Source organism: Diplotaxodon limnothrissa, linkage group LG12 (assembly GCF_057381915.1).
Source record: "Diplotaxodon limnothrissa isolate DT_005_m linkage group LG12, D_limnothrissa_male_GT1.1, whole genome shotgun sequence".
Classification (NCBI taxonomy): domain Eukaryota; kingdom Metazoa; phylum Chordata; class Actinopteri; order Cichliformes; family Cichlidae; genus Diplotaxodon; species Diplotaxodon limnothrissa.
In genome coordinates, this window is record NC_140607.1 from 28,303,666 (window position 1) to 28,328,130 (window position 24,465).

General features: G+C 39.5%; 1 protein-coding gene across 4 annotated transcripts in view; it reads left to right on the plus strand.

Moving 5' to 3' along the window:
* The first annotated feature begins 2,801 nt into the window (after window positions 1-2,801).
* gpat2 (glycerol-3-phosphate acyltransferase 2, mitochondrial) overlaps window positions 2,802-24,465 on the plus strand; it is a 40,881-nt gene continuing 19,217 nt past the window's right edge. The window contains exons 1-12 of one of the 4 annotated variants that reach the window (XM_085368494.1): window positions 2,802-2,873; window positions 5,902-5,918; window positions 6,206-6,293; window positions 6,527-6,597; window positions 6,692-6,802; window positions 7,227-7,349; window positions 10,606-10,705; window positions 15,381-15,514; window positions 15,691-15,790; window positions 18,491-18,670; window positions 19,923-20,021; window positions 20,740-20,822. In XM_085368494.1, the coding sequence (XP_085224620.1) occupies window positions 2,802-2,873; window positions 5,902-5,918; window positions 6,206-6,293; window positions 6,527-6,597; window positions 6,692-6,802; window positions 7,227-7,349; window positions 10,606-10,705; window positions 15,381-15,514; window positions 15,691-15,790; window positions 18,491-18,670; window positions 19,923-20,021; window positions 20,740-20,822 (1,178 nt within the window). Of the gene's footprint in view, window positions 2,877-5,901; window positions 5,919-6,182; window positions 6,300-6,526; window positions 6,598-6,691; window positions 6,803-7,226; window positions 7,350-10,605; window positions 10,706-15,380; window positions 15,515-15,690; window positions 15,791-18,490; window positions 18,677-19,922; window positions 20,022-20,739; window positions 20,823-24,465 lie in introns of all 4 variants that reach the window. The other 3 variants (XM_085368491.1, XM_085368492.1, XM_085368493.1) reach the window with 3 other exon arrangements.

A 24,465-nucleotide genomic window follows, 5' to 3' on the forward strand; every position in this document is an offset into this window, starting at 1 on the left:
TTTCTTAAATAGGACGTGCAAGAGAACATTTGAGGGGTTGCACCAAGGAGCAGTACATATAAAACAAATAAAGATTTTTATTTATTTATTTATTTTTTAATACCGATGGGCCAACTGACCAGCTAATGTTTAATGTTCTCGGTCTGGTCAGCTTTGCGTATGTCTAATTATGCACCAGTCCATTTCATGCATCTGTGATGCATGCCCCACAGTGGCGCAGACAAAAATTCTGACAACCACACACTAACATGTTGTCAGCAAGGAAGCTCTTTGCTGTGAGTAAGTCCAAAGTAAACACTGAGAGGACCACCATGAAAATGTTTATAACAACAAATCTAATCAGAAAGTTAAATCACCCTCACTCAGCTGAACCTGAATTTTTTATAGAAACAAATAAAGGTTAAGTGGCTTAAGCTAGAGCCAGCAGCCTTGGTATGAGCAAAGGATCAAAAGCATTTATGAGGAAAATTAGGGAGATGAATGAAAAATGAGTAAAGGGTTGGTGTCCTATTGTCTCGTCACAAACATAAATAAAATAATCAAAATAACTGACATTTGTTTTGTTATCTAAATCTGTTGCACCTTCTTCTGTTTAGGTAGATAGAAAATGTCAAGTAAAGGTGGGCAACCTGTTTTCAGAGAATTATTTGTTCCTCCTTCCAGCAGCAAAATATACTATATTCAGTTGTTTATGTAAGAGGAGAAACCTGTAACTTACTAAGGTTTGGAGGAAATTGTAAAGTTTATTAATTTCATTTCATTAAAATATGAAAAAAATAATTAGCATTGAATAAAAGTTGATTTTGGTGTCATTTATAAATCTCGGAAAGAAAATTGGAAGCTGCAAAAATCAGTACTTTGCAATGTAGTTGACCGATGCCAATGGGTGCAACTCTAATTTGCAACTTTAAATCATGTAAAGCTACTCTAATAGTCCAAGAATAAAAAATATTTAGCAGGAAAAAAGCAATAACACCCCCTTTAAAGCCTCTGCTATTAACTCCTGGTTAACCCTACCCTAGACATGAATGCACCAGCTGACATCCCTTTGACTGCTGCTCTAAAATGATCCTCACTCTAATCTGTCCTGGCATCTTTTAATGGCTTTTGATTTTTAATCTTATTAATTCTTAATTATTTCTCATCATGGGCCCACTTAGGTCTGAGCTGTCACGTTGGCAAACTACAGCATATTAATTAAATACTATAATTGATCAGTTAAGTTTTAACGAGTGGAAGAGTCAAGCAAGAATAAATATGAGTGCTCTAAGGAGGTACCTGCGGCCCAGATCTCAATGTTGAAGTGAATGTTTTTACACGACTGCATTAATTTCTGTACTGTATGTTGACTGGTAAGATGGCACATAGAAAATTAAAATCTTGTTTGCAGTGTTACGTTGACCTGGCCTTGGCATACTGCTGTCTCTAGCTGTTTCCATGTGGTCTTGTATTCCCTTGAGTGGATTATATAACCCCATTAGAGACTTTGCTGTTTCTCTGCCTGTGTAATTTACAGTTTTACACTCTTTACTCCCATTTTGCTGCCTTGTCTCTTTCATCACCTGCCGCACCTGTGAAACACTACAGAGCCCTGGGAAGCTCTTATCAATGTCTGCCATTTCCCACAGGAGTTGGTAATGAATGTGGGAACTTGAGCCAGTTGAAATGGAGCGTCTTCCCATGGGGAGGGCTTAAGTTTTAATTAGCAAAGTTAATAGGGCAGAATGGGATCAACACAGTGAAAGACAGAGATGCAAAGGAAGAGTCTTTCATTGTGCCTAATGAGACTCCTGAATTGCGTTGATGTAGCCAAAGAAAAAGGTTTATTTGAAGGCAGCAGCACACGTCTTCACCCTTTTGTAGTAGAATCAAAAGCCTTATACAAACCAAAGGTAATCTCTCTCAGGATGGTGGCTTTTATGCTTGCGTAGCTCTCCCTTTGGAGAGTGTGAACTTGAATTAATCTGAATTAAATCTACCTTAATTTCAGATGATTACTCACTTGAGCTCCACCACAGCCAGTGCTATCAATTAGATAACCTGTTTAAGCTAGATTGTATTACACTGTGACCTATGTTGCCAACACTCATTACTACGGTTCAGAGTGGGCAAGGGACCAGCATCAGTTACATAAGAGCTGTTTTTCAGCTGATGGCTATGTTCCCTGCTTTTAATGATTTATAACCTACTAGTGAGCATTCGTGCAGCTTCACCTGTGTGTTGCTGAGCAAGGACAGCCTCGAGTTCTTCAACATCTCTAACCTCTTAATGGCAGTTCTGTCCTTGTTTGATTCCTACCTGCATATAGAAGTAAGCAGAAAACTTTTAAAGTGAAGTTTGCCACTAGAAGTCCAATAAGAGGAAGCAATAGGAGACCAATTCAGTGATACTAGCAGCAAGAGGCTGATATCCCTTAATTTGAAAAGAATGAAAGGCGTGTTGAAGAATTTGAGAGAATTTGTGATGGTGCAGGGCAAGAAAAGGGTTTGTTAGGTGGGTGAAATTGTAGCTAAGGGCATTGGGAGATACTATCAAGAAGGAAGCTGAGATTGTGTGTGGATGAGTGTTTGTTATCTTAAATCGCAAGGTGGAAGTCTTTCTCTGAGCCCTATGAAATGCCTTCAAATTATTCCAAAAAGCACTAAAAACATTTACATGTGATCGCAAGCATACATTACAGTATAATCCAACATAACGTCAGAATGCAGCATTTTTGACATGACTCCTCATACTCTTTTTTTCCTACCCAATCTCTCTCTGTTTTTTTAGGGTTGTGGTTGTAAATCAGCAGGGGCCTCACCATGGAGCAGGAGAAGAATGATGGGATAAACAAAGACACAGTCCTTCCACTTCCAATTCAGCAGAATAGACCCGCTGTAAGAACTGCCTGCATGTCTCTCTCCCACTGTCATCTCCCACTTACTCCACGGGCACTAATCTCAAAAGCTTTGTTCTTCACAATCACGAGAGAACATGCGTGGCCCCTTGTGTTTAATTCTGTTTGATGTGCCAAATCAGTGGATGTGATGCATCAGTGAGTCTCATACATGCCCGTCAACAAATGAATATAATTTTTAAAGGAATACTGACGTTATGGTAAATATGCCTATGTATTTCATTGCACCGAAATGAGGACGTCTATACTGTAGCATTTTCACATCTGACTTTGTGTGTTAGGTATTCAGCTGGAGGCGATTAGCGTAGATCGGCATAAAGACTGAGAGGAAGAGGAAATCATTAACAAGCATTCAAAAAGGATTTAAACTTCGTAGTATGTATTATCTGTACAGAGAAATTAAAAGCAGTGGTTTGAAAAGGATACATTTAGTCGCAGTATTTGCTACTAATTTGTTCCCTATAGATTTCCAGAAATGCAGATTTCTACAGGTGTCATTTTGAATGTTTTTAAGTCACAAAAAATATATATCTAATATAATCTATATTTGGTATGACCATATTTACTCTTCAACAAAGCCTGAACTTTCTTAGGCAAGCTCTCTTGTAATTTCTTCAAGTAGTCTTCAGGAATAATTCTCCGGGCTTCTCGAAGAACATCCAAAGCTCTTTTTTTGGATGCTGGCTGCCTTTTGTTCCTGTCTGTATAAAGATGATCGCACACTTCTTTAATAATGTCGAGATTTGGGCCTTGGAGAGGCCAATCCATGACTGATAGTTTGTGTTTTTCTATCTAGGTATGCTTTTACTGCATTGGCATTTTGTTTGGGATCATTGTCATATTAGAAAGAAAGAAAAGCTGTTGCCAATCAGAGTGGCAGGGTGAAATGTAAAATTATCTCAGAAAGTCAAGAGTTTTTCACAGTGCTCTGTCGTGCATCCTTTGACTTTGTGGATATGAATGTTGCTATTGAAATGAAAACAATACTTTTATAATATTTTTATAAGGTGTTTTTAGGATTCTGGGCGCATAAATGCTACAAATGGGTCATTTTAGCGCATTGGTTGGTGGTTGCCAGGCAACACAATGACGTCAAACTATCTGATCTTGATATAACCCTTCAGGGGCCTAAGATGTACCTGTGTGCCAGCTCCTAGCTGTGTAGGTGGACTTGGCGGGCCAACTCAGACAGATTTCATGTTGCATAGTAAGAGTTTGGGGTTTTCTGCTAAAGACGAAGTAAGCAAGCAGGACTGTTGCGTAGCTCAAACAAATCATGAGTTTAGCTCTCCTCAAGTTTTACAGATCTTTTAAAATTTAAATTTTACAATTTTGACAACAAGTAATGAGCTGCCAAGGTGAACAGCAAAGGCGAGTCGGGCTCTTGGCGCTGAAATATCTCTATGGCTCTAAATCAGTAGTGTCCAACATCAGCCCGCCAAAGACGACAATCTGGCCCACTGAACAGCTACTGAAAACGCGACATAGCTTTTAGACTTTTAGCTGTATTTTTAAAAGCTGATAAAGCAGAATCTATGCAGGATACAGATGACCAGGGTTAGAATCTGTTCTGGTCTTGGATGCATTTTGCTGGCATGATTTTATTCCCTAAGAGCCCCTGAGAAAGTAAAGAAAATATTTTGGGATGATCAAATCAGTACTCACCTTAATCTAAAAAACTGTTGTGGAAGAGCAGAAGTTCTTTCAAGTTAGCATGCAGATCTAACCCAAAGTCACTGGAAAAATGCAGCTGCAGTTTTTGTTACACAGCGGAGTGACAGAAAATACTGAGCTGTTTCACACACTTTTTGCCTCATAAATATCTTTGTATAACTTCCTTAAATAGGTAAACAACAGTCTAATGTTTTCATTTTTGTGAGTTGATTTTTAAGTTTTCAGGATATAATAATGCACAACTAGAGAAAATTCCCTCTGATATGTAGAAGCCGAATAAACTTTTTTTTTTGCCCTCCTTATTGGATGACTCTAACTGATGGTACATTGAAAGATTTTGTTTTGAAAGCATCACTACTTTAATTATTTCTATTCCCTGTCGAGTTTCCAAACACCACAGCTTATGAATGCAAAGCTTTGTGGCAGCTGAATAGCTCTGTGATCAGACTTCACAGCAGCATCTCAATGCACCACCAGGAGGGATTCATAGATCACCCCATGATTTTAAAACTCCATTAAAACTCACAAAAGTACAACAAAATTAAGTGACTCTAATCAAATCCAACGCACACGTGTTCCTTTTATGTAGCTTTTACTATATTGAGCAAGTTTCAAGGCCTTGAAACTTTCAGCAAAACTGAAATGAGCTAAAACTTTAAAGTGATGTCATGCCCAATAAGTCCACTCACATGCATTAAAAAACAAAATTCCTCACCAGGAAAGTGGTGATCACATAGCACAAGCCGTGCCAGCACAATGTAAAATCAGATCCAGATCGAAGCATTTCTACCTTCTCCTTGGAATGAGCAGACATAAGTGCGTAACTCTGGTCATCGAGCTGGGCCAGCTTATTTACACACAGGTTTAGCCTGATAATCCGCATGCCTCTCATTTTTTTGGTCTACCTCTTTTCTTTGTACTTTTCCCCTGAACGAGTATGGCCCTTTAAGTTATTGATAGTTCGATCCAAACTTTCATGATCATAAGGTTTTGTCTTTAAATTGACCTTATCTACCAGTCAGCTGCTCTCTTTTCTGGAATCCATCATCATTCAACTTGGAGAAAGTGTCATTGATCTTAGGAGATTGATTAGATCTTTTTTTCCCAAAGCCAGGCGATCACTCTGAATCCTGATCAACACAACACATCGACCATGATAATCAGTCGGTTGGCGTGTTTTATCGTACTGTACTGCAAATATTTGAACACCTGACCAGCAGTCAGCTTGCTCGGGGAGGCCTGAAGTGTGGTTGATTAGTATACAGTACACAGCCTGGCTTGTTGAGTGCATGAGCTGTTTGTTTGATTTGCACAGGGAGCGTCTGATACAGGGGCTCACATGGGAACTGTATTAATATTTACTGCACTGCTAGTAATGGCGTGCCGATATGAATTCAGAGTTAAACCAATCAAAGAGACAGAAAAAATTTCACAAGCTCAAAAGACATCAGGGTGCAACAAATTAAAGTCAAATAAGATAAGAAACATTAGTTTTAGCTTTATGTACGTAATAACATGGCAGTTGAGTGTTATTTCAAAAAGTGGATGTGGTTGTGGTTTTTCTGCATGTGACATCCTGTTTGTGTTGTGTCTGTTTTGTGTTTCTTCCCAGCTGTCATGTGGATTAAAGATCAGGAAAATGATGAAAACTGTGCCTCCTTGTTTGGGGAAGTTCAGGCCAGTTGTGGGCCAGTGCTGCCACCAGTGCACCCCAGACAGTCTGGTGAGTGTGCAGAGTAATTATGGATCTCTTTCACTGAGTAAAAAATGCTGACTTTATATGGCACGCAAAGGTTGTGAGTATAAAGATCCTCTTGTAGCTATCCCCATTCACATAGTGTCCTTCAGCTATAGCCTTTTTTTATACAGTAAATTGGATTGTGCCCCACACAGCCCATTCGTGGTTGATGTTGACATTCAGGTCATCTATCTTTATCTGTTTTTGTCATTGCTTAGAGCAAGAAGCTTGGACAAAACTATTCCCTTGGTTTCCACAACCTGCTGAGTGTCAATGAGACACAAACCAGGTAGTATGAGAATCCACCGCATTCGGGCAAAGCCACACAAATTTATTTGGTCCCAGCGCTCTCACTCATGCTCATTTCTTTGAATTGTATGCAGGTATCGAGGCTGGCTGGTGCGGAGGGTGTGCTGTGCCCTGTTTGTGAGTGGGTGCAAGGTTTACGGCAGTCCTGTTAGCGGCAGGCTTGAGCGAGTCTGTCAGAGTCACAGGTACCTGAGGAGAAAGAGAGGGAGGATGACAGGAGTAGAGATGCTGGAGGAGAGTAAATAAATGATAGGCAGAGATACAGAAAATGAAACGGGTTCCTGCAGTTCTGCAGAGAGAGAATGAGAAAGGACTAGTGGAGATAAGACAAAGACATGCAAAGAACAGAAAAGTAAGGCTATCTCAGTCTATAAAGAGTGAACGAAGAAAGATGGGATAACTTGAGGAGAGGTTTCAATCTCTGTCACTGTTCCTCAGTTTGAAGCTGTTGTTGTCCCTCCTCCTGTGTAATTGAGTTTAACCTTTATGTAACCTCCACACTCAGGGATGGTGTTGTTGTCTTACTGGAAGGCTGGTGTTTGTCTAAGTGTAGCACAAATGAAGCTTTGTTCCGTATTAACCCTGCTGTCCTGTGACCATGTGTTTCAGGGTGAAGAAGGCGCTCACAGCAGAGCACAAAGCACCTGAGGGGGGAGACGGCCACGGGCAGCTAGATTGTCTCTCACCATTCCTCCCCCTCATTAACACCTGCATCTCCTCTGGCGTCTTAAGGTTTGTTTATGTGTGCATGAGTCGATTGGGGGGAAAAAAAAAGCTAGGTTCAAAGATGGTTGTTTGTGTGTATTTACTAATACATCACATTTGCATATTGATTCAGAGCTGTGCTGTGAGACCTTTCATTTAGAAATAACGAGTGAGATGTATCATATCGGTGTGCCTGAAGCAAAAATGGAGTTGCAGTCTGCAGCGATTTCTTTTAATGATTTTTTTTAAATCTTTTGATGCAGAAAAGATGAGCCTTTTGATGATATAACGATTCTAAAAGATTTTCACATCTTAATTTATGAGAAATTCCTATTTTATTCTCATTCATTCGCTGCTACTCCATAATGGCTAAGGAGTTAATTTTATGTATTTTCAACATTAAAGCAACATTGCTTTTCTAAAATGTAATTTAGGTCTATACGACTGCTTATCCATATGCATTGTTGTTATGCGAGTTGCTCAGTTTTAGAGATATTGCCTTTTCTTGAATATAACAGAACTAGGTGGCATCTTTTTTGTGATGCTCAAAGTGCCAAAAGATACTTTTTTTTTTTAAAAACTCAGCAGTGACAGCTGTTTTTTCAAATGTCATGGCCAGGTTACAAAAAATAAAGTGCAAAATTGTGCAGTTTCATGGAAGATTTTTTTCTTTTGTCCTCTCTCCATCTGCCAACTAAAAGATGCGTGCGGCGTCTTTTATTTGGAGGACATGATCGTTACTGACTTTTTTTCACAAGCCTCTCATCATGGGTAGATGCTCATTTTCTTCTGCGCAGTGATACAGTAAACGGGCGTAATTTGGTATAAAGAAAATAGTTCCTGCATGAAACTTTCTCTACTTTCATGAACGTGATGTTGATGCTGAGTTTTCAAATGTTTCCCCAAGTAACAAAATAGATTAATTGAGATTTATTCCCATTGTAATCAAGAGAAGCAGTATAAGAGAGAGACTGCATTTCAACAAATCCTGAATGGAAATCTAGGATTTGTTGGGCTTTGGAGAATTCTGTAATGGCAAAAATTATGTTTTTTTTGTTCCTGCCCTCAAAGAGCCAGTCAAGAGCCGGGCAGGAAACTGAATTATTGCTGTTTCTGAATTTCTGCCCACACACAGTAAAAATACACCACAGTTTTAACTTTGGTTGTGCTGTATACGTACTTGTTTTTGACCCATTCTGTGGCCAATAACCTTCTCTTTTGCAGTAAATGTATAAGATCTGGATTTTTTTTTCTTTTAACTTTTTTAAAAATGACGTTATCGTGAAAGTTAAACCTGCTTGAAGACCAGTTGGTATCATCCAGATAAGCTGCGGGCAACTGCAGTGACCAAAACGATCATACGTTGAAACCAAGCACACCATTGTTTTTCTTGTGACATTACCAATAAGTTTGATGTGTCACATTTCCTATTGGAAAAACAAAAGTTGTATCCAAGATGGCCGACTTCTAAATGGCCGCCATGGTCACCACCCATCTTGAAGAGTTTGCCCCCTCACATATACTAATGTGCCACAAACAGGACTTTAATATCACCAACCATTCCCATTTTATTACGGTGTATCCATATAAATGGCCCACCCTGTATTACTGGCGAGTGACAAGACTTGCCTGTAGAAGGACTTTGATGGAAGGCAGACATGTCCACAGCTAATATCTCCAAAACTGGGCATTCCAAAATAAAATGACTAAAAAAAAGAGCCATCTAAAAAATATCAGGTCAACTGTCCCTTTAAAGCCTCGACAACACCAAAGCCACCCATCAACTGATCCTGCCAACAAGTATCATTTGTGCACTCAAGGTCTTTAAAGCTTTTTCTCATTTTCATTGAGGGTTTATTCTGTCCAAAAACTATTAAAAACACATTAATGAGCCATTTGCTGAATGTTTTTTAATGACAATGAACATTAACAATGTTGCATCAATTGAACTTAGACCGTCCTTGTGCTTTGTAGGTTTACTGTGGATCAGTGTTGAAGAATAGTCCCCAACAAGCATGGAGAAATTAATTTAAAAAAGCCTCTTTTAAAGTGACGTGGCCATTCATGAGTCACTTTTACATCTTTCATTACATAGATGGACTGAATAAGTGAAAAATGTTAAGAGCTTAACTCACACATTGTTGGCTTTAGTGTTTTTGCAGTATTAGTTGGCGATACCCAAAAACGCACAGCTGTGGTTGCTATGACGAACAGGCCAATCACAGGGGGGGGGAAACATAGCTCTTATGAATATTAATTAGCAACAAAATAGCCCAAGATAATTGCCAGATTCATTAAAAAAAATTCATTTCAGTAATTATGTTTATTTATGTTTTTTTTTTTTTAAACCAGCAGAAAAAGCAGAATTTGAGGCTCAGGGTTTCGGATTTCTGTCTTACAAGAATGTTCTACATTTTTGTACACAGGATTGTTTTAAGAATTTTTACTGGAAAAAATTGGAATAGTCAGCTGTCAGTGGAGATATGTAGATATCACAAATTCCTACTTCTTTTTGGTCACTCGGGGGAAGAACAATAGGCTTTCCAAACCCTAAATTGTGTTGAAGAGACAAACAGAAATGCTTATGTGCTACTGTAAGACAGCTCAAAGCTTCTTGTGTGACTGCTTACAGATGAATGCCTTTCTAGCTGTCAATCATCATGCTCTTCAAGATGACTGACAGCTGTTTGAGACACAAACTTGTCCACGGCTAGTGGACGGCGTGTTTTTGATCTCTGCACTAAGTTGTATTTAAATTGAAATTGGATGTTATGACTCTATCATCTCTTGGGACCATGTTTCTGTAGCCTCAGATAGTGTCAGAAATTCTTCAAATGTCTAGTGAAATGAAGTGGAAACTTTATTTTGTTTCTAAAGAAACTTTTTGACTGTCTTGAAGTTTAAGAAATCTCTTCAAAATTCAATTTCTCCTCGCTTCCTCAGTCTCCCTCATTTATAGACTTTGTCTCTATCTACATCTGTCATCCTCTCACACTTGCTGTTTTATTGCTTACTGATTCACTTCTTTCCTATGTCATCATTTTTTTTATCTCCATCCTTTTCCCCCACTTTCTCTTGCCCCCACCTGTCTCATTTACATAACATCACATTTAACACTGTCCTTTCCTCCCGTTTTGTGCTAAACTGTTTCCTAAATTATATTATTGGTGATTATTTCTCTTGGCTTCATTTGTCTATTACGGCCTTGTGTGCATCTCTTGTCATTAACTTTTTCATCTCTTCTTTCTATACATCCCTCCACCCACTATCCTCTTTTGACTAGATTCGTGTGCTGGGCGATGCTGAAGATGTTTGCTTCTGTGTTCGGCAGCATTCAAGTTAACCTCAACCATATGTCGGCTTTACACAGAGCCTCACAAGAGGTACAAATTTCTATAAATGCACACACACCTTTGTAGATTAAATATCTGCTATGCTGAAGGGTGTCTCTTGCTGCAAAAAATGGAAAGTACACTGTGTGTTTGCACAGTGTTGATACTGGGAGGTTTTGGCTTCACATTAGGCTGTGCTCTGACATCTATTGAGATGGTAAACAAGCTGCCGCCCCATTTGTAAACACATCTACTCCAAAAGATTTCAAGGTAAACAGAAATGTGAGAATATATTCGGTAAGGTGAAGTAAACAGATCTAATTGTCTGGAATCTTTTGAAAGTTGAGGTTTCTCCTGCTTGCCTTTTTATGTGGAATTATTTTCTTTTTCTCCTAACAAACTTCACACTTCACAATTACATGGTTGACTAAATAAACAGACGTAAATAACTCTGAATCAGGCTTAAAATGGGCATGAATGATTTCAGTGAGCGAGGTCTTCAGCTTTGTTATCGCTGAAATGTTGTGTGTGTCTAAAGTTGTTTTCACAGATAAACTCTGGAAAACGTCAGTACATTCAGGATGTTGTGTGAAGTTGTGCTTTCTCACATGTTGCACGCGGCAGTGCATGTGAAAACAGCTTCCGCTAACAGAAAACCTCAAATGTTATTCTTATGATTTCTAATGGTTTTCAAATACTCTGCTGTGAAATTAAGTTAATGTGACTTTTAAAAGTAAAAGTCGCACATCCAGTCCTGATGAATAAAATACTCAACTTGGAAAGTGTTTCTGAAATACAATAAGTAATTCACTGTGACATAACGGCAGTCAGTGGAAAACAAAAATCTTCAATCCAGTGAGGACGGATTCAACAAAGATCAAAGTTCACAATTTAAATCACACGCTGATGCGCGGCTCAGCTGGCTGGAGTGTTCCCACACATCTTCAACCTTTCCCTCTCTCTGTCTGTAGTCCCAGCCTGCTTCAAAATGGCCACCATCGTCCCTGTACCCAAATCCTCCACCATCTCCTCATTGAACGACTGGCGACCTGTAGCCCTGACCCCCATCGTAAGCAAATGCTTCGAGAAGCTGGTCAGGGACTTCATCTGCTCTGCACTACCCGACTCACTGGACCCTCTACAGTTTGCATACCGCCACAACAGGTCCACTGATGATGCCATAGCCCTGACACTACACACTGCCCTGTCACACCTGGAGAAGAGAGACACGTATGTGAGGATGCTGTTTGTAGATTACAGCTCAGCATTCAATACCATCGTTCCCTCGAAGCTGGACAGGAAACTGCAGGATCTAGGACTGAGCAGCTCCCTCTGCAGCTGGATCCTTAGCTTCCTGTCTGACAGACGCCAAGTGGTCAGACTGGGCAGCATCACCTCATCCCCCATCACACTGAACACTGGTGCTCCACAGGGGTGTGTACTGAGCCCTCTCCTGTACTCACTCTACACCTACGACTGCACAGCCACTAACAGCTCCAACATCATTGTGAAGTTTGCGGACGACACTACAGTGGTGGGTCTTATCACCAACGGTGATGAGACGGCTTACAGTGAGGAGGTCAGCGCCCTGACCCACTGGTGTCAAGACAACCATCTCACCCTCAACGTCGCAAAGACAAAGGAGTTGATAGTGGACTTCCGGAGGTGCAGAGAAGTACACACCCCCATCACCATCAACGGCGCTGCTGTGGAGAGAGTGAGCAGCTTCCGGTTCCTTGGCGTACACCTGGCTGAGGATCTTACGTGGTCAGTACACACAAACAAAACAGTGAAGAAGGCGCAGCAGCGCCTCTTCTTTCTCAGGAGACTGAAAAGATTCGGCATGAGCCCCCGCATCCTCAGGACCTTCTATCACTGTGCCATTGAGAGCATCCTCACTGGATGCATCACCACCTGGTATGGCAACAGCACCGCCTACAACTGCAAAGCTCTCCAGAGAGTAGTGCGGTGCTCTGAACGGATAATTGGAGGTGAGCTTCCCTCCCTCCAAGACATCTACAGGAAGCGGTGCCTGAGGAAAGCGGGGAGGATCATCAAGGACTCCAGTCACCCCAGCCATAAACTGTTCAGACTGCTTCCATCAGGAAGGAGGTTCTGCAGCATCCGGTCCCGTACCAGCAGACTGAGAGACAGCTTTTTCCATCAGGCCATCAGACTGCTGAACACGTCATAGACACCTCAGCTTCACTACTGGAACTTTAACATTATGCACTCCACACTGTATATAAATGCCACTTGTTTTGCACATATTCAACTCTGTATATTTTATATATTTTTTTATTATTATTATTATTATTATTATTATTATTTTATTTTTATTTTTTTTACTATTTAATTTGTAAAAATGTGTATACACACACACACACACACACACACACACACACACACACACACACACACACACACACACACACACACGTAGGAAAATATTTAGTATACACATCCAGAAATGCATACACTATTATATATTGTACATATATTTATTAGTTTCAGGTTGGCCATTCTTGTATTTTGCTCGTTTGTGTTGTTGTGTTTGCACATCTCTGTTGCTTGTGGGGCTCGCACACAAGAATTTCACTCGCATGTGCTGTGCCAGTGTGCCTGCACATGTGATGTGACAATAAAAGTGATTTGATTTGATTTGATGTGACTTGCATCTTCAGATGGCTCAGTTAGTTTTTTGACACCCATGTGTCTGTATGCACATTAGGGTGGGTGTAGCTCAGGAGTAAGGTCGGCGGTTCGATCCCTGGCTGCTCCAGCCTGCATGCCAAATATTCTTGGGCAAGATACTAACACCAAGTTCCTCTCTGATGCGTCCATCAAAGTATTAATGTGTGTGAATGTTAGATAGGAAGCATTTAAGCATAGAGAAAAGAAGTGCTTGTGTGAATAGGTCTTAATGGGTGAATGAGGTGTGTTGTATAAAGTTCTTTGAGTGCTCCGGGAGAGCAGAAAAGTGCTATATAAGAATCAGTCCATTAAATCCAACAACATCTGGACTTCTCCTGATAAGACAGCAGATGTTGTTTTGGGGATTTCTTCCCAGATTTGGATCTGAATAGCCTATGGTGCTATTTCTGTGCCAGAGCTTCTCAACTGGATTCAGGTATGAAGAGCCTGAGAACCCCTCAGTAGTATGAGTGCTTTTGTCATTCAAGCACTAACTACACCATTTGTCCAAGGGCATTGTGTTGCAGCAGGAGGAGCTGCACGAGCATGAAGTGGAAGTGGCTCTGAGATTTTCATAATTTCATCTTGGTACTATTGGCTGACACCTGGAGGTTTGTGTGACCCTCCAAAGATAATACCATCCCAGACCATCACTGACCCATTGCCAAACCAGTCTTGCTGAATGATATATTGCAGGCAGCTTAACATTGTCTTTTGGTCAGTTTGGTCAGAAACATGCTCATAAGTAACCCACTGGAGATGATTTTTTTCAGGGCTGCAGTGATATTTTTCTTGTACCTGTGTCCTGGTATCTCCTTCACACTCTACAGACTGATGTTGGGAGACACAGTAAACCACATTGGATGTACCATTACTGAGGAGCTCAACTACCTGTGACACCTAATTGGTTTGCAGGTAGAAGTAGTGACAAGGAGACCAGTGAAAAGCAAAACTAGAGAAAAATTAGACAGCAGCAATAAGACGAGCCCCCCCTCCCTTTCTGGGGGTTGCCTTGTCATTGCCTCTCCAGTGGAGGTGAAATGGATTCAGATTTGTGTTTATGACTTTGTATTAAACAGTGATGATCAAGTGTTTCTTTAATATTTTTGAGCAGTGTAATTGTCAGGATATATCGAGGGTTATCTCTGGAGGGACTGTGTACAAAATCAATTTAAATCTTGTTTAGTCCCATTGTCTAAATCTTTACCAATTTATTCATCCATAAATTGTTTCATGACAAACCTGAAAATCTCTCATTTTCTGCGTTATTGAGGCAAGTTGGGTTACAGCGTGACCTCACTGAACCGTTTGAACCACTGCATACTGGCTATAGTTACAACCAAATTCATATAAAATAATTTCAGGTGTAACCCAGTTATTGTGTCTTTCACTATATTAAAAAAGCAAATAAAAAAGAATAACATATCTTTTATCATGAGTTTATGAAGACTACCAATGCTCAGGCTGCTTATGTGTTTTAATTCTTTTATTGCAAAGCGCTTTTTGCTGTAGCGACAATATCGCATGCACAGAAGTGCCATCGTGTTTTATCTCTCTGCTTTGACTTCACTCGATATATAATTGAGTTTGCGATAGTAGCTCTTCATTTCCATGTCCATAATGGAAAAAATCACTAATGCTACTCGAAAGATAAGGGACCACAAAGCAAATAATAGAGCTGTTGTTGACACTGGGAAAAAAACAAAGTTGCGCTGTCAACTTCTACAATCAATCCAGCCATTCAGGCATACTCACCACCTATACTTGAACTGTGGCTGCATCTTTAAATACTTGAATGTTGACCTCACACATTTTTCACTGTGTCTTTGCTAGTTTTAAAACATAAAATAAATTTTTCTTCATTCCTTCCTGTTTCCTTTGTGTGGCTTGATCAAAAGCAGATTTAATCTAAGGTCACGGATTCGCTCCTTAATCTGTGCGTCACCTCTGCACAATCCGTGTTTGTTTGATGTAATGAATTACAATGTGAGGAATTTTGTTTATCAGAAGCTGCTTCTGTTCTCTAATTCAGGGATCTCTGCTGGTTTATGTGTACGTGCGTCAGAGCGCCGTGGACTGCGCTCTCATCCCTCTCGTGCTCTTCTATCACAGCCTCAGAGTCCCGTACACTGTTTGTCCTCTCCAAATTAAGAACGCCTCCCTAAGGTACATTCATACACACAAACTAAATAGGGTGCTGTGTTTATCACTTTTATTCACGCTACTATTTTTGAGCTGGGCAGTTTTATTTCAAACAGTGAAAATGTGCATGAATGACTTTATGCACATTTTCTTTGATTAAACTAGTGTTTGAGTTATGCTATGCTTTGTTTATCCTGCAGATCCATCCTGCAGAAAGTAGGTGTAGTCCTCCTGCCACCCTCTGCACCTACTGAGGACGATGCTGAGATGGACACGTTGTACCAGTCTGTCATGACTGCTGTAAGTTAGAAATAAGAAGGGTTAGTATATAAGAGTTCCTAGGTCTGGTGATTTTCATACTTTATTTTAAGGAAAAGAAATTGGTCCTTATATCAGACATCAAACTTCCGCTTGACTGCTTTAACAAGCAATTGCAGTGGTTCTGAGAGGCTTTATTTAAGTTAAATGGAAACATCAGGACATTAACAGGCACAAGCTGTGCCACACATGAGCTGGCATAGTGTTAAAGTAAACAGATGCAAACCTCATTCTAGCACATAAAAAAGGGAGATACTGACATTTGTGTTCCCTAAATGTCATAGCAGACCATGAAATAGCTGCTGAGATTTTTAATTTTCTACCCATTTTTTTCTAACTTGGGCAAATATTGCCTGTTTGTAGTCTAACCCAGTGTAATTAAAGGGGACCTTTTTTGCTCTTTTCCAGCTCCATATGTTTTATTCTTAGACTCAACTGGAGAAGATCTGTATGATTTACAGCTGAGTCTTATTTATCTTACGATGGATATTGATACATCTCCTCTGGTGATTGAAACAAGTTGTCCACCCTTCACCCTTTAAATCAGCTTTCTTCTGTGTCGCTATATTAAGAATTTTCCCTCTCTTTGATGTCATACAGATCCGAGAGTGGTATGAACTGTCTGAACCTGAGCATTTAGAGCACTCTAAAGTTTGAGCTTTTGGCTCACACTGATCACATTATTTGAAACTTTGTTCATGTTTGATACAAGAATCCATCAGTGTAACAGCATATTCACTTAGTGGCAACTTGAAAGGATCAGATGTTGGGTACCCTGTGGTCATAAAGGGATTGACATGGTCAGCATTTACACAATGACAAATTGGTCCTAAAGGACACAAAGTTTGTTAACAATATCCCCCACGTCATTACACCATCACCATCATCCTGAACTGTTGATAGCAGGGAGGATGGATCCATTCCTTTGTGCTCTTTACACCAAATTCTGACCCAACCGCAGCAGAAATCAGAACTCATCAGATCACGCAGTGTTTTTCCAATCTTCTATTGCCCAATTTTGGCTGAGAATTATTCCTGTTCTTAGCTGACAGAATTCTTCTGTAGCACATCTGCTTGGAGCTTTGACGTGTTGTGCTTTCAGTAATCTTCCATTGTATCATAATGTATCATGTAGACATGGCCAGGATCATCTCGGCTATGTCTACATGCCTAAATGCATTGATTTGCTAGCATGCGACTGGTTGATATAGATAATTGCATTAAAAAGCAGTTGAACAGTTATACCTAATAAAGTGACCAGTCAGTGTGAATTTAAACAGATTCTGTTTAGGTTACTTCTGCAGCACACCAGCATCAGGACAGTTTACCACTTGGGTCACAATATGCAAATGTCCAGTTTTATGGGCAACTACTAATTGAGGTTAGAGGCACAAATTTTTCTGTGCCACAAGTCATAAAAAAGTTCTCCTGGTACAAATTCCTCATTAGTGCTGTATGTGAAAGTTAAAATGGCACACTGAGCCCTGAATTCGAAATCATGTTGCTAATGCATTTTGATGAAAAATAAATCCTAGACAGCAGGTAATTATATAAAAATTAGAAGGTAAACAAAAATTCCCATCTTTGTAATTTTGCTGCTTAGTGTATGTGCATTCATTTAAATTCATACTCACAGACACGCAGGGACTTTTCATTGCACTACATGGCGGATTGTTATCACAGTCAGCTCCCCAATCAGAATGCAGCCTGCCACCCTACCATCTCATCCTACTTTCCATTCATTCTCAGAATTACAAAGTAGCTTCAGTCTTTGCTAAAGATATTGCAGCTCTGGAAGTTGGCTAGAGTGACAAAGCCATAAGAACGAGGGTGGGGAAATATGAAGAGCATTGGTAGTTTAAATCAGGAGCTTGACAGGTCGGTTATCTGGGAGATATTCGTGGTGTGTATTGTTTTCTCCCACATCTTGCATCTTTTATGGTTTCCTCAAGTGCCTGTCTAAGTGCCTCAGTTATTTTATTTTTTTACCAGTAATCCTCAGCATCTATTTATTCTTAATATCTGTTTATATCTAAGGAGCCAGCCGCTTTGTGATCTGTATCAGTTTACCTAAAGCCACATTTCATTTAAAGGCGCTACTGTCTTTACTAAGATCAATATTGTGTTATACAGTTCAATAAAACAGCTCAGTCTGACGTCGGTATACAGAGACTATAGCTAAAGTGAAACATAAACAGCCTGTTTATGAATTGATGCTGTGAGATGTTTTATTACTTTGTTTGTTTTCAGTTGCGCTTCAAGTGAGAAAGCATATTTGTTTTGCGTGAGAAGGCAGGCTTGTTTATTGCTTGTATTTCAGTGTTAATAGACCTTTATTGTTTATTGAGTGTAGGCCTGTTTAGCTGCTGTTCAATGGTAATTGAATTTCTGTTGTCTGTAAGGGGGAAACAGGATTTGGGGTGAGGGAAGTATCTCTGAATGTCATTAAGTGTCCCCCACAGTCCCGCTTTATCTCTGCTCTTTATCCTGCCTGCTTCCTGCATTTTGACTTGACTTTCCTCCACATTCTGCCTCTGGACTTTTTTTTAATGTTTCCTCCATCTTCTGGTTTGCATTATTGCTTATGTGTCTTTTCAAAATGCATTGTAGGCGTTTATGTTAATTGTTCTCTGACTCCCAGGATTTTTCACACCTCTGTCTTTGCCATCTTTCTCTCCTCAGCTGGTACGTGAGCTGCTACATGAGGGCCAGGCAATAAGTATTGGTGTGTCAGAGAGGTCTGGCCTGGGTGGCCAGTGGCTGGCTCGCATCAGGCAGCTCATCAAAGAGGGATCTGTCCCCGACGTCAGTCTGGTCCCCGTGGGCATCTCGTACGATTGTGTACCCAAGACCTACATTCAGGTGGATGTGTGTAAACAAACACTTGCAAGCGCACGCACACACTTAATAGGATCCATCTGTAACTGTTCTGTCCTCAGGAACAAGTGAACAGGTTTGCTTTAGTGCTTTGTTTTCAAACTGCAAAAAGGAGAAAGAACATGAGGCAGAAATACTGCATATGGTGAAAGGAACAGGTGCTTGTCAGTGTTATAAAAACAACAGGAAATTAGTTATTGCAGTCTGTGCCATTTTTTTTGGCTCACTTATCAACACGACAAACAGTTGGAGCGACAGCAGTTACTTTGACATACAGCTCATGGAGGCGATCAACATGCAAACACTTTTTAAGATACAACTGAGTGAATGTGAACACAAAGACCTTTCACACACAGATACAGTGTCACTACATCGGAGAAAAAAATAATGCTTTAATAGTGTGATGACTGTATGAATTTACCTAAAATTCACTTTATTTTGTACAGTGTTAACTTGGTTCCGTTATTACATCCAAGCATAGCTGTATGTATGTTTACTTTGAAAACAGGAACTGCTAATAGATAATAAGCAGACACGGGCAAGTTCACTCAAATGTAAGCAAATACAGCCTAAACCCCCAAGAACCCCCAAAATAGCTGTAGTTAGAAAAATAGGAAAAGAGAATTGTCTACTCAAACAGAAGAAAGACAAAGAATATTGAGTCCATTAAAAATAAGATTTTGTAGTTACAGTCCTGTGATCAGGATATCTGTGTTGTGTGTTGACGGCACAAGTTTCTCAGATTTTTGTCTAAAGAGGTGCTCACAGAATGAAACTTGTGGTCTCGAGAAAAAACCCAAAGTTGTCAGTGATGACTCTCCAACTTCGAGAGCTTTCACAACTTTGCTCTCTAATTTCTCACTGGGCAGCTTTGGTCGTTGAGTTGAGGTTTGCATTTTAATATTTTTTCAAGGCAGCTGTGATGATTATTAGTCTCCATTAATAACGCCCTTTGTTATCTGCACTTTGAGATGATACCGGAGAGTGGGTGTTGCTTTTGGTTAATTGCAATAATAAGGTCCTTGCCCCATCATTTCTGCTCTGTCATTCACACACTGTAGACACACAGTGCTGTACACACAGTTCCTGTACTCCTAAGCACACTATGAGGGCGGCTGTTTATCTTAGTACTCGTTATAGATCCTGCTCATTAGTGGTATTGCTGTTCACATGTCCTCCTAAATGTAAATATGTCAAGATATATATCTGTGTGTGTGTATTTTACATATCTTCATAGGTTGGGTTGAGATCTATCTTCCAGTGGTTGTGGTGCCTTTTCTGTTGGAGGCCAGAAGGAAGTGTGAGGATTCACCTCGCCCAGCCCTTTTCTGTCAAGGTACGCAGCAGGAAGCCCATGTCATTAAAAACCCCATTCAGCCGTACTGGTGTTTACTTTGAGCATGAGTTCTGAGCGTTTTAACAGTGGTTAAACAAACAGTCATGTTGTCCTAGTGGAAAGAAAGAAAGGCAGACATGTTTTTGTTGAAAAGAGCTGAGAATATTGTCTCGTTACGCTTTGTGGGATCATTTATTTATACACTCTTGTGCCAGTAAACAGAAAGCTTTGTCACAAATCACACTTTTCACATTGTAATAATTAAATTAGCTTCACAAATGAGTTTTGAAATTATTTCATTTTAAATTAGTCTTAGTTAAAATTTCCTTTGAGCTGTAAAATCTCATTTATAGCATATTATATTAAGTAAATAATAAATCAATTTCTACATTTATGCCCTCTGTTTTCTGCACGTTGAGACTAGAGAGAGTGAGTGTAATTCAGCACACCACAAGAAAGATAATAAGTTAAATGCCTCTTTGGTTGGCATTATTGCTTTTCAGTAGGAAATTTGCAGGATACACTGTATCACTATATATTAGTTTTAGCTAGATATACCTAATAAACTGGAAATGGAGTTACTAATTGAGACTTTGTGCAGTTTTATGAACCCAGTTAACAAGAGCATTAGTTTTAAGTAATTTAAAGATGCAAATTTAAAGCTCTTTGCATGTGCATGCGTGTGTAAACGATCCTGTGTGCGTGTGTTTGTGTGTAGGAGATGTGCGAATCAGGCAGGTGCAGAGTAGATGAATGGCTCCCTCTACAGGACCTGTTGCTTCCTGTTATCCTCAACAACCGGTAATCAAAGCTTCTGCATACATGCCTGTATGCGTGAGTGAACATTAATACTGCATATGAACAAACCACAGTGGAACTGCATTGTGTTTTATCTGGATCTGTGAAATTGAAAAGTTGTTTTCTCCTAAACTTTGAAGAACTTTTCTCTAAACCTTAAATCTGGCACAGATATGATGCAAGCACTGATGAGAGTTTTCATCCTCTTAGCCTCGGTCCAATTACCATCAACATTACACAGTCTGCCAGTGAAAAAAAGATAACGGAAAGAAAATAACATCCCCGCTCAATCTCTGCTTGGCTTCTGACGAGCAGAGTGGCTTCTCCCATCATACATTTAATTCTTATGAGAGGGATGGAGGAAAAAACAGCCAAGCGATAGAAAAAGAGAGGAGTAGAGATGGGTAGTTAGATTGGATTGTCATCTGCATGTGAGCAACTTCAACTCTCTGCGCCTACATCATAAACATGCTTGGGCGCTGCTCAGTGCTTCTGCTGCACTCTGTTTTTCCCTAGCTGCTGAGGTTTCAGCTTTAGAGCATTTGCATATCATTTAACCGTTACATATATTTAATTCAGAATGCTACAAACACACTGTATCAGATACTGAAGCTTAGACATTTTAGTGTATGTATTTGCATGTTTTGATTTGAATGCAACCACATTTGGGAAGGAGCATTGGCTCACCCTTTAACTACAATATGTAAGAGCTGAAGAGACAGACAACTCTAAAACAAACAAAATGTTTTCCTGATCTTGTGCAAGACAGGATATAAACTGCTCAGCAGTTTTGTTTTGACAGTGCACTTAATTTTTCAATGGTTTGCAGTATATCATCAAGCATTAAGGGTGCCTTCACAGATATGACCTATGTACTTGTATATAGGGATTCTATCATCAACAGATTCTGGGCAGCATGATGCACCTTTGGAGATTCTCTTTTTTTTCTTCAGTTTTTCCATGTAGCTCATAATAAGGTTTAAAGATACAGTGTTTAAGATTTCATCTCTAGATGTCAATGAATGAACTGAATTCAATGAAACAAGTAAATGAATCAGTGAAGCTCATGCCTGTCCAATGACAATGATAGCGAGGTGAGTTGGTCAGGATATCCTGAACTTTTCTGTTAGTAAACTGTGTTGTTTTTGCTGCTGTTAGTTGGTGTTAGCCTCTGTTAGCGGCTGCTAGCTGGCAGTAGAAAAACTTTCATTGTAGTAGATCTAAAATTGTTAGACTCAGACACTAGAATTTAAACTGTTTATCAGAGGGAATGCCAAGCCTAACATTAGCTTGTTAGCTTCTAAAACACAGTTGTTGTTGTTTTTTGGAAGCTTGGTGTAAGCTGTCTGGATACAGGTGAGGTCGCATGTCCAGTCTACTGAAAATAGGTAATTGTGACTGTTTGCCTCATTGACTTCTCAGTGGATTTTAATTCTCATTATTTTGGGCACTACAGCCAACCGATGACAATAAAATGTAGAACTTTCTTTCTATATTTCACACATTACAGTAACCTGTGATTTATAATGGATGGTGAGATGGATAAGTGACTATATGACTGACACTGTTTACAAAAGTGCACACACTTTGTAACTTTTCTTAGTTGAAATGAACAATTTCTGTCTAAAATGTTTTGATATCTTCTCTTAAAAATAATATAGAACCAGAATGCATCAGTGCTACACCACTTTTAACACAGCATCAGATAAACAGCTGAAAAACATTATTGCTCGTTATAGGCACAAATGTAGTGTGAAGTGATCCACTGAACTCTTACTGAACACTTTTAGAGTTAGCTTGAATTTGTGATGCATTTATTTATCTATTTTTTGGGTAAGTGAAATTATTATTATGTAATATAATTATGTAATGAAAGTATTCAATATAATTAGATAAGGCTGTTGAAATTTCTTTTCAACTGGAGCAAATAATATCGAGACTGATTCACATGATTTCTTACACAACTCCCCGGACAATGAGTCCACTTCACTTCAACACATTCAAATCGCTGACGGCCAATACAGGATCTTTTTAGTTCAGAGACTATGTTATTACTCTTTAAAGTTATAATCATTTCAGTTTCATTCCTTGTTTAATGAGTGCTTTGTTTGCTGTGATAATTGCAGTTGTGGTTTAATACACCTCCAAAGACTCATTGAGCACAAATAGAAAGGAACAGCTAGTGCTGCTGTTTATGGCGTCTCTCAGTATTTTTCCATTTACAACATTAAGTATATTAATTATAAATTATAGTAATTAACATAGTTGTTTTTTGTGGAGTGGTTAGCACTGTCATTTCACAGCAAGAGGATCCTGGGTTTGAATTTAGCTGTGTTTACATGCAGACACATGTTCTCACTGTGTCTGCATGAGTTCTCTCTGGGTTCTCCGGTTTCCTCTCACAGTCCATGCACGTAAGGTCACCTGATATCTGTTGGGTCAGTACTTGCCATGAATGTGAGAGTGTGTGATTATCTGTCTCCATGTTGGCCCTGTGATGGACTGGCGACCTGACCAGGGGCTACCCCCGACTCTGGACCTGTGACAGCTGGGATAGACTCCAGCCCCCCTGGGATCCTGAATTGGATAAGCAACAAATAACGGATGGATGGATGGCTAGAAAAAAGGCCAGGAATGGCCATCATCTCATTTTGTACGCTAGATAAACTATCGCATACTAAGTGCAGAGCCTGCTTCACAATAAAAGCAACCCCATGTTTTAATGTGAGATGGCTCTTATATGGAATACAAAGAGCGAATCGTGAAAGGCTGCTGCAGAACAGCATGCAGCACTTTTGCCCGTCCCCAGTGACTCCATGTGGCTTTGACAAAAAAAAACGACAGAGCCGATTTGTCCTCTCGAGAGCGGTGGTTTGCATGGGTGTACACGCGTAAATGTCTCATGTTTATTTAGAACATGTAACAGTTCGTGGGCAGATTTGTTTACTTTCACCACCAACCCTCCTGGTTTACCAGTGCATTTGATCTGCAGCTAGATTTGAGTCAAAATTAAACTGAAAGTGTTCAATTTGTTTTACTTTTACTATTTTATTTGTTAAGCCATTAGTCTGTTATATTTGGTTTATTTGCTGTCAATGCAGATTGCTTAAAATATGATTGATCTTTACAAACACATGCCGGGTTTTGGTTTCAAAGCGTCTGAAAGCTTTATAGCTATTCTGTAGACCTAATCTAAGAGATTATTTTTTTCTTCACTTTACAATAGTTTCATTTTTTTAGCTATAAATTAAATAAATAATGTTTCCAGTTCTATAATGTAATACCTCTAAAAAATGTTAAAGAAAAAGAAATATACTAGATAATTATAAATACCCCACTGCAGTCACATGTGGTAAAAATTTATATACTTAGACCTTTAGTAATGTCTGTGAGCTCATTTATACTTACTAGGCTGCCTAATCTTCATCAAAATAAGAAAAGTAAAGTTGTACTTTATTTTCCCCAAAGCTGAGAAGGCTTTGTTACAGCCAGTTAAAGTACCTTTGATAAGTAGGCATTATAAATTTCACTGGAGGTCTCAGCATTTCTCCCATATAATATACAACTTAAATATTTTACCAAGAGGCTTTATAAGATCCTCTTGAGCCTCCATGTAGATAATGCTGACAAAGTAAAAGGCAGATTG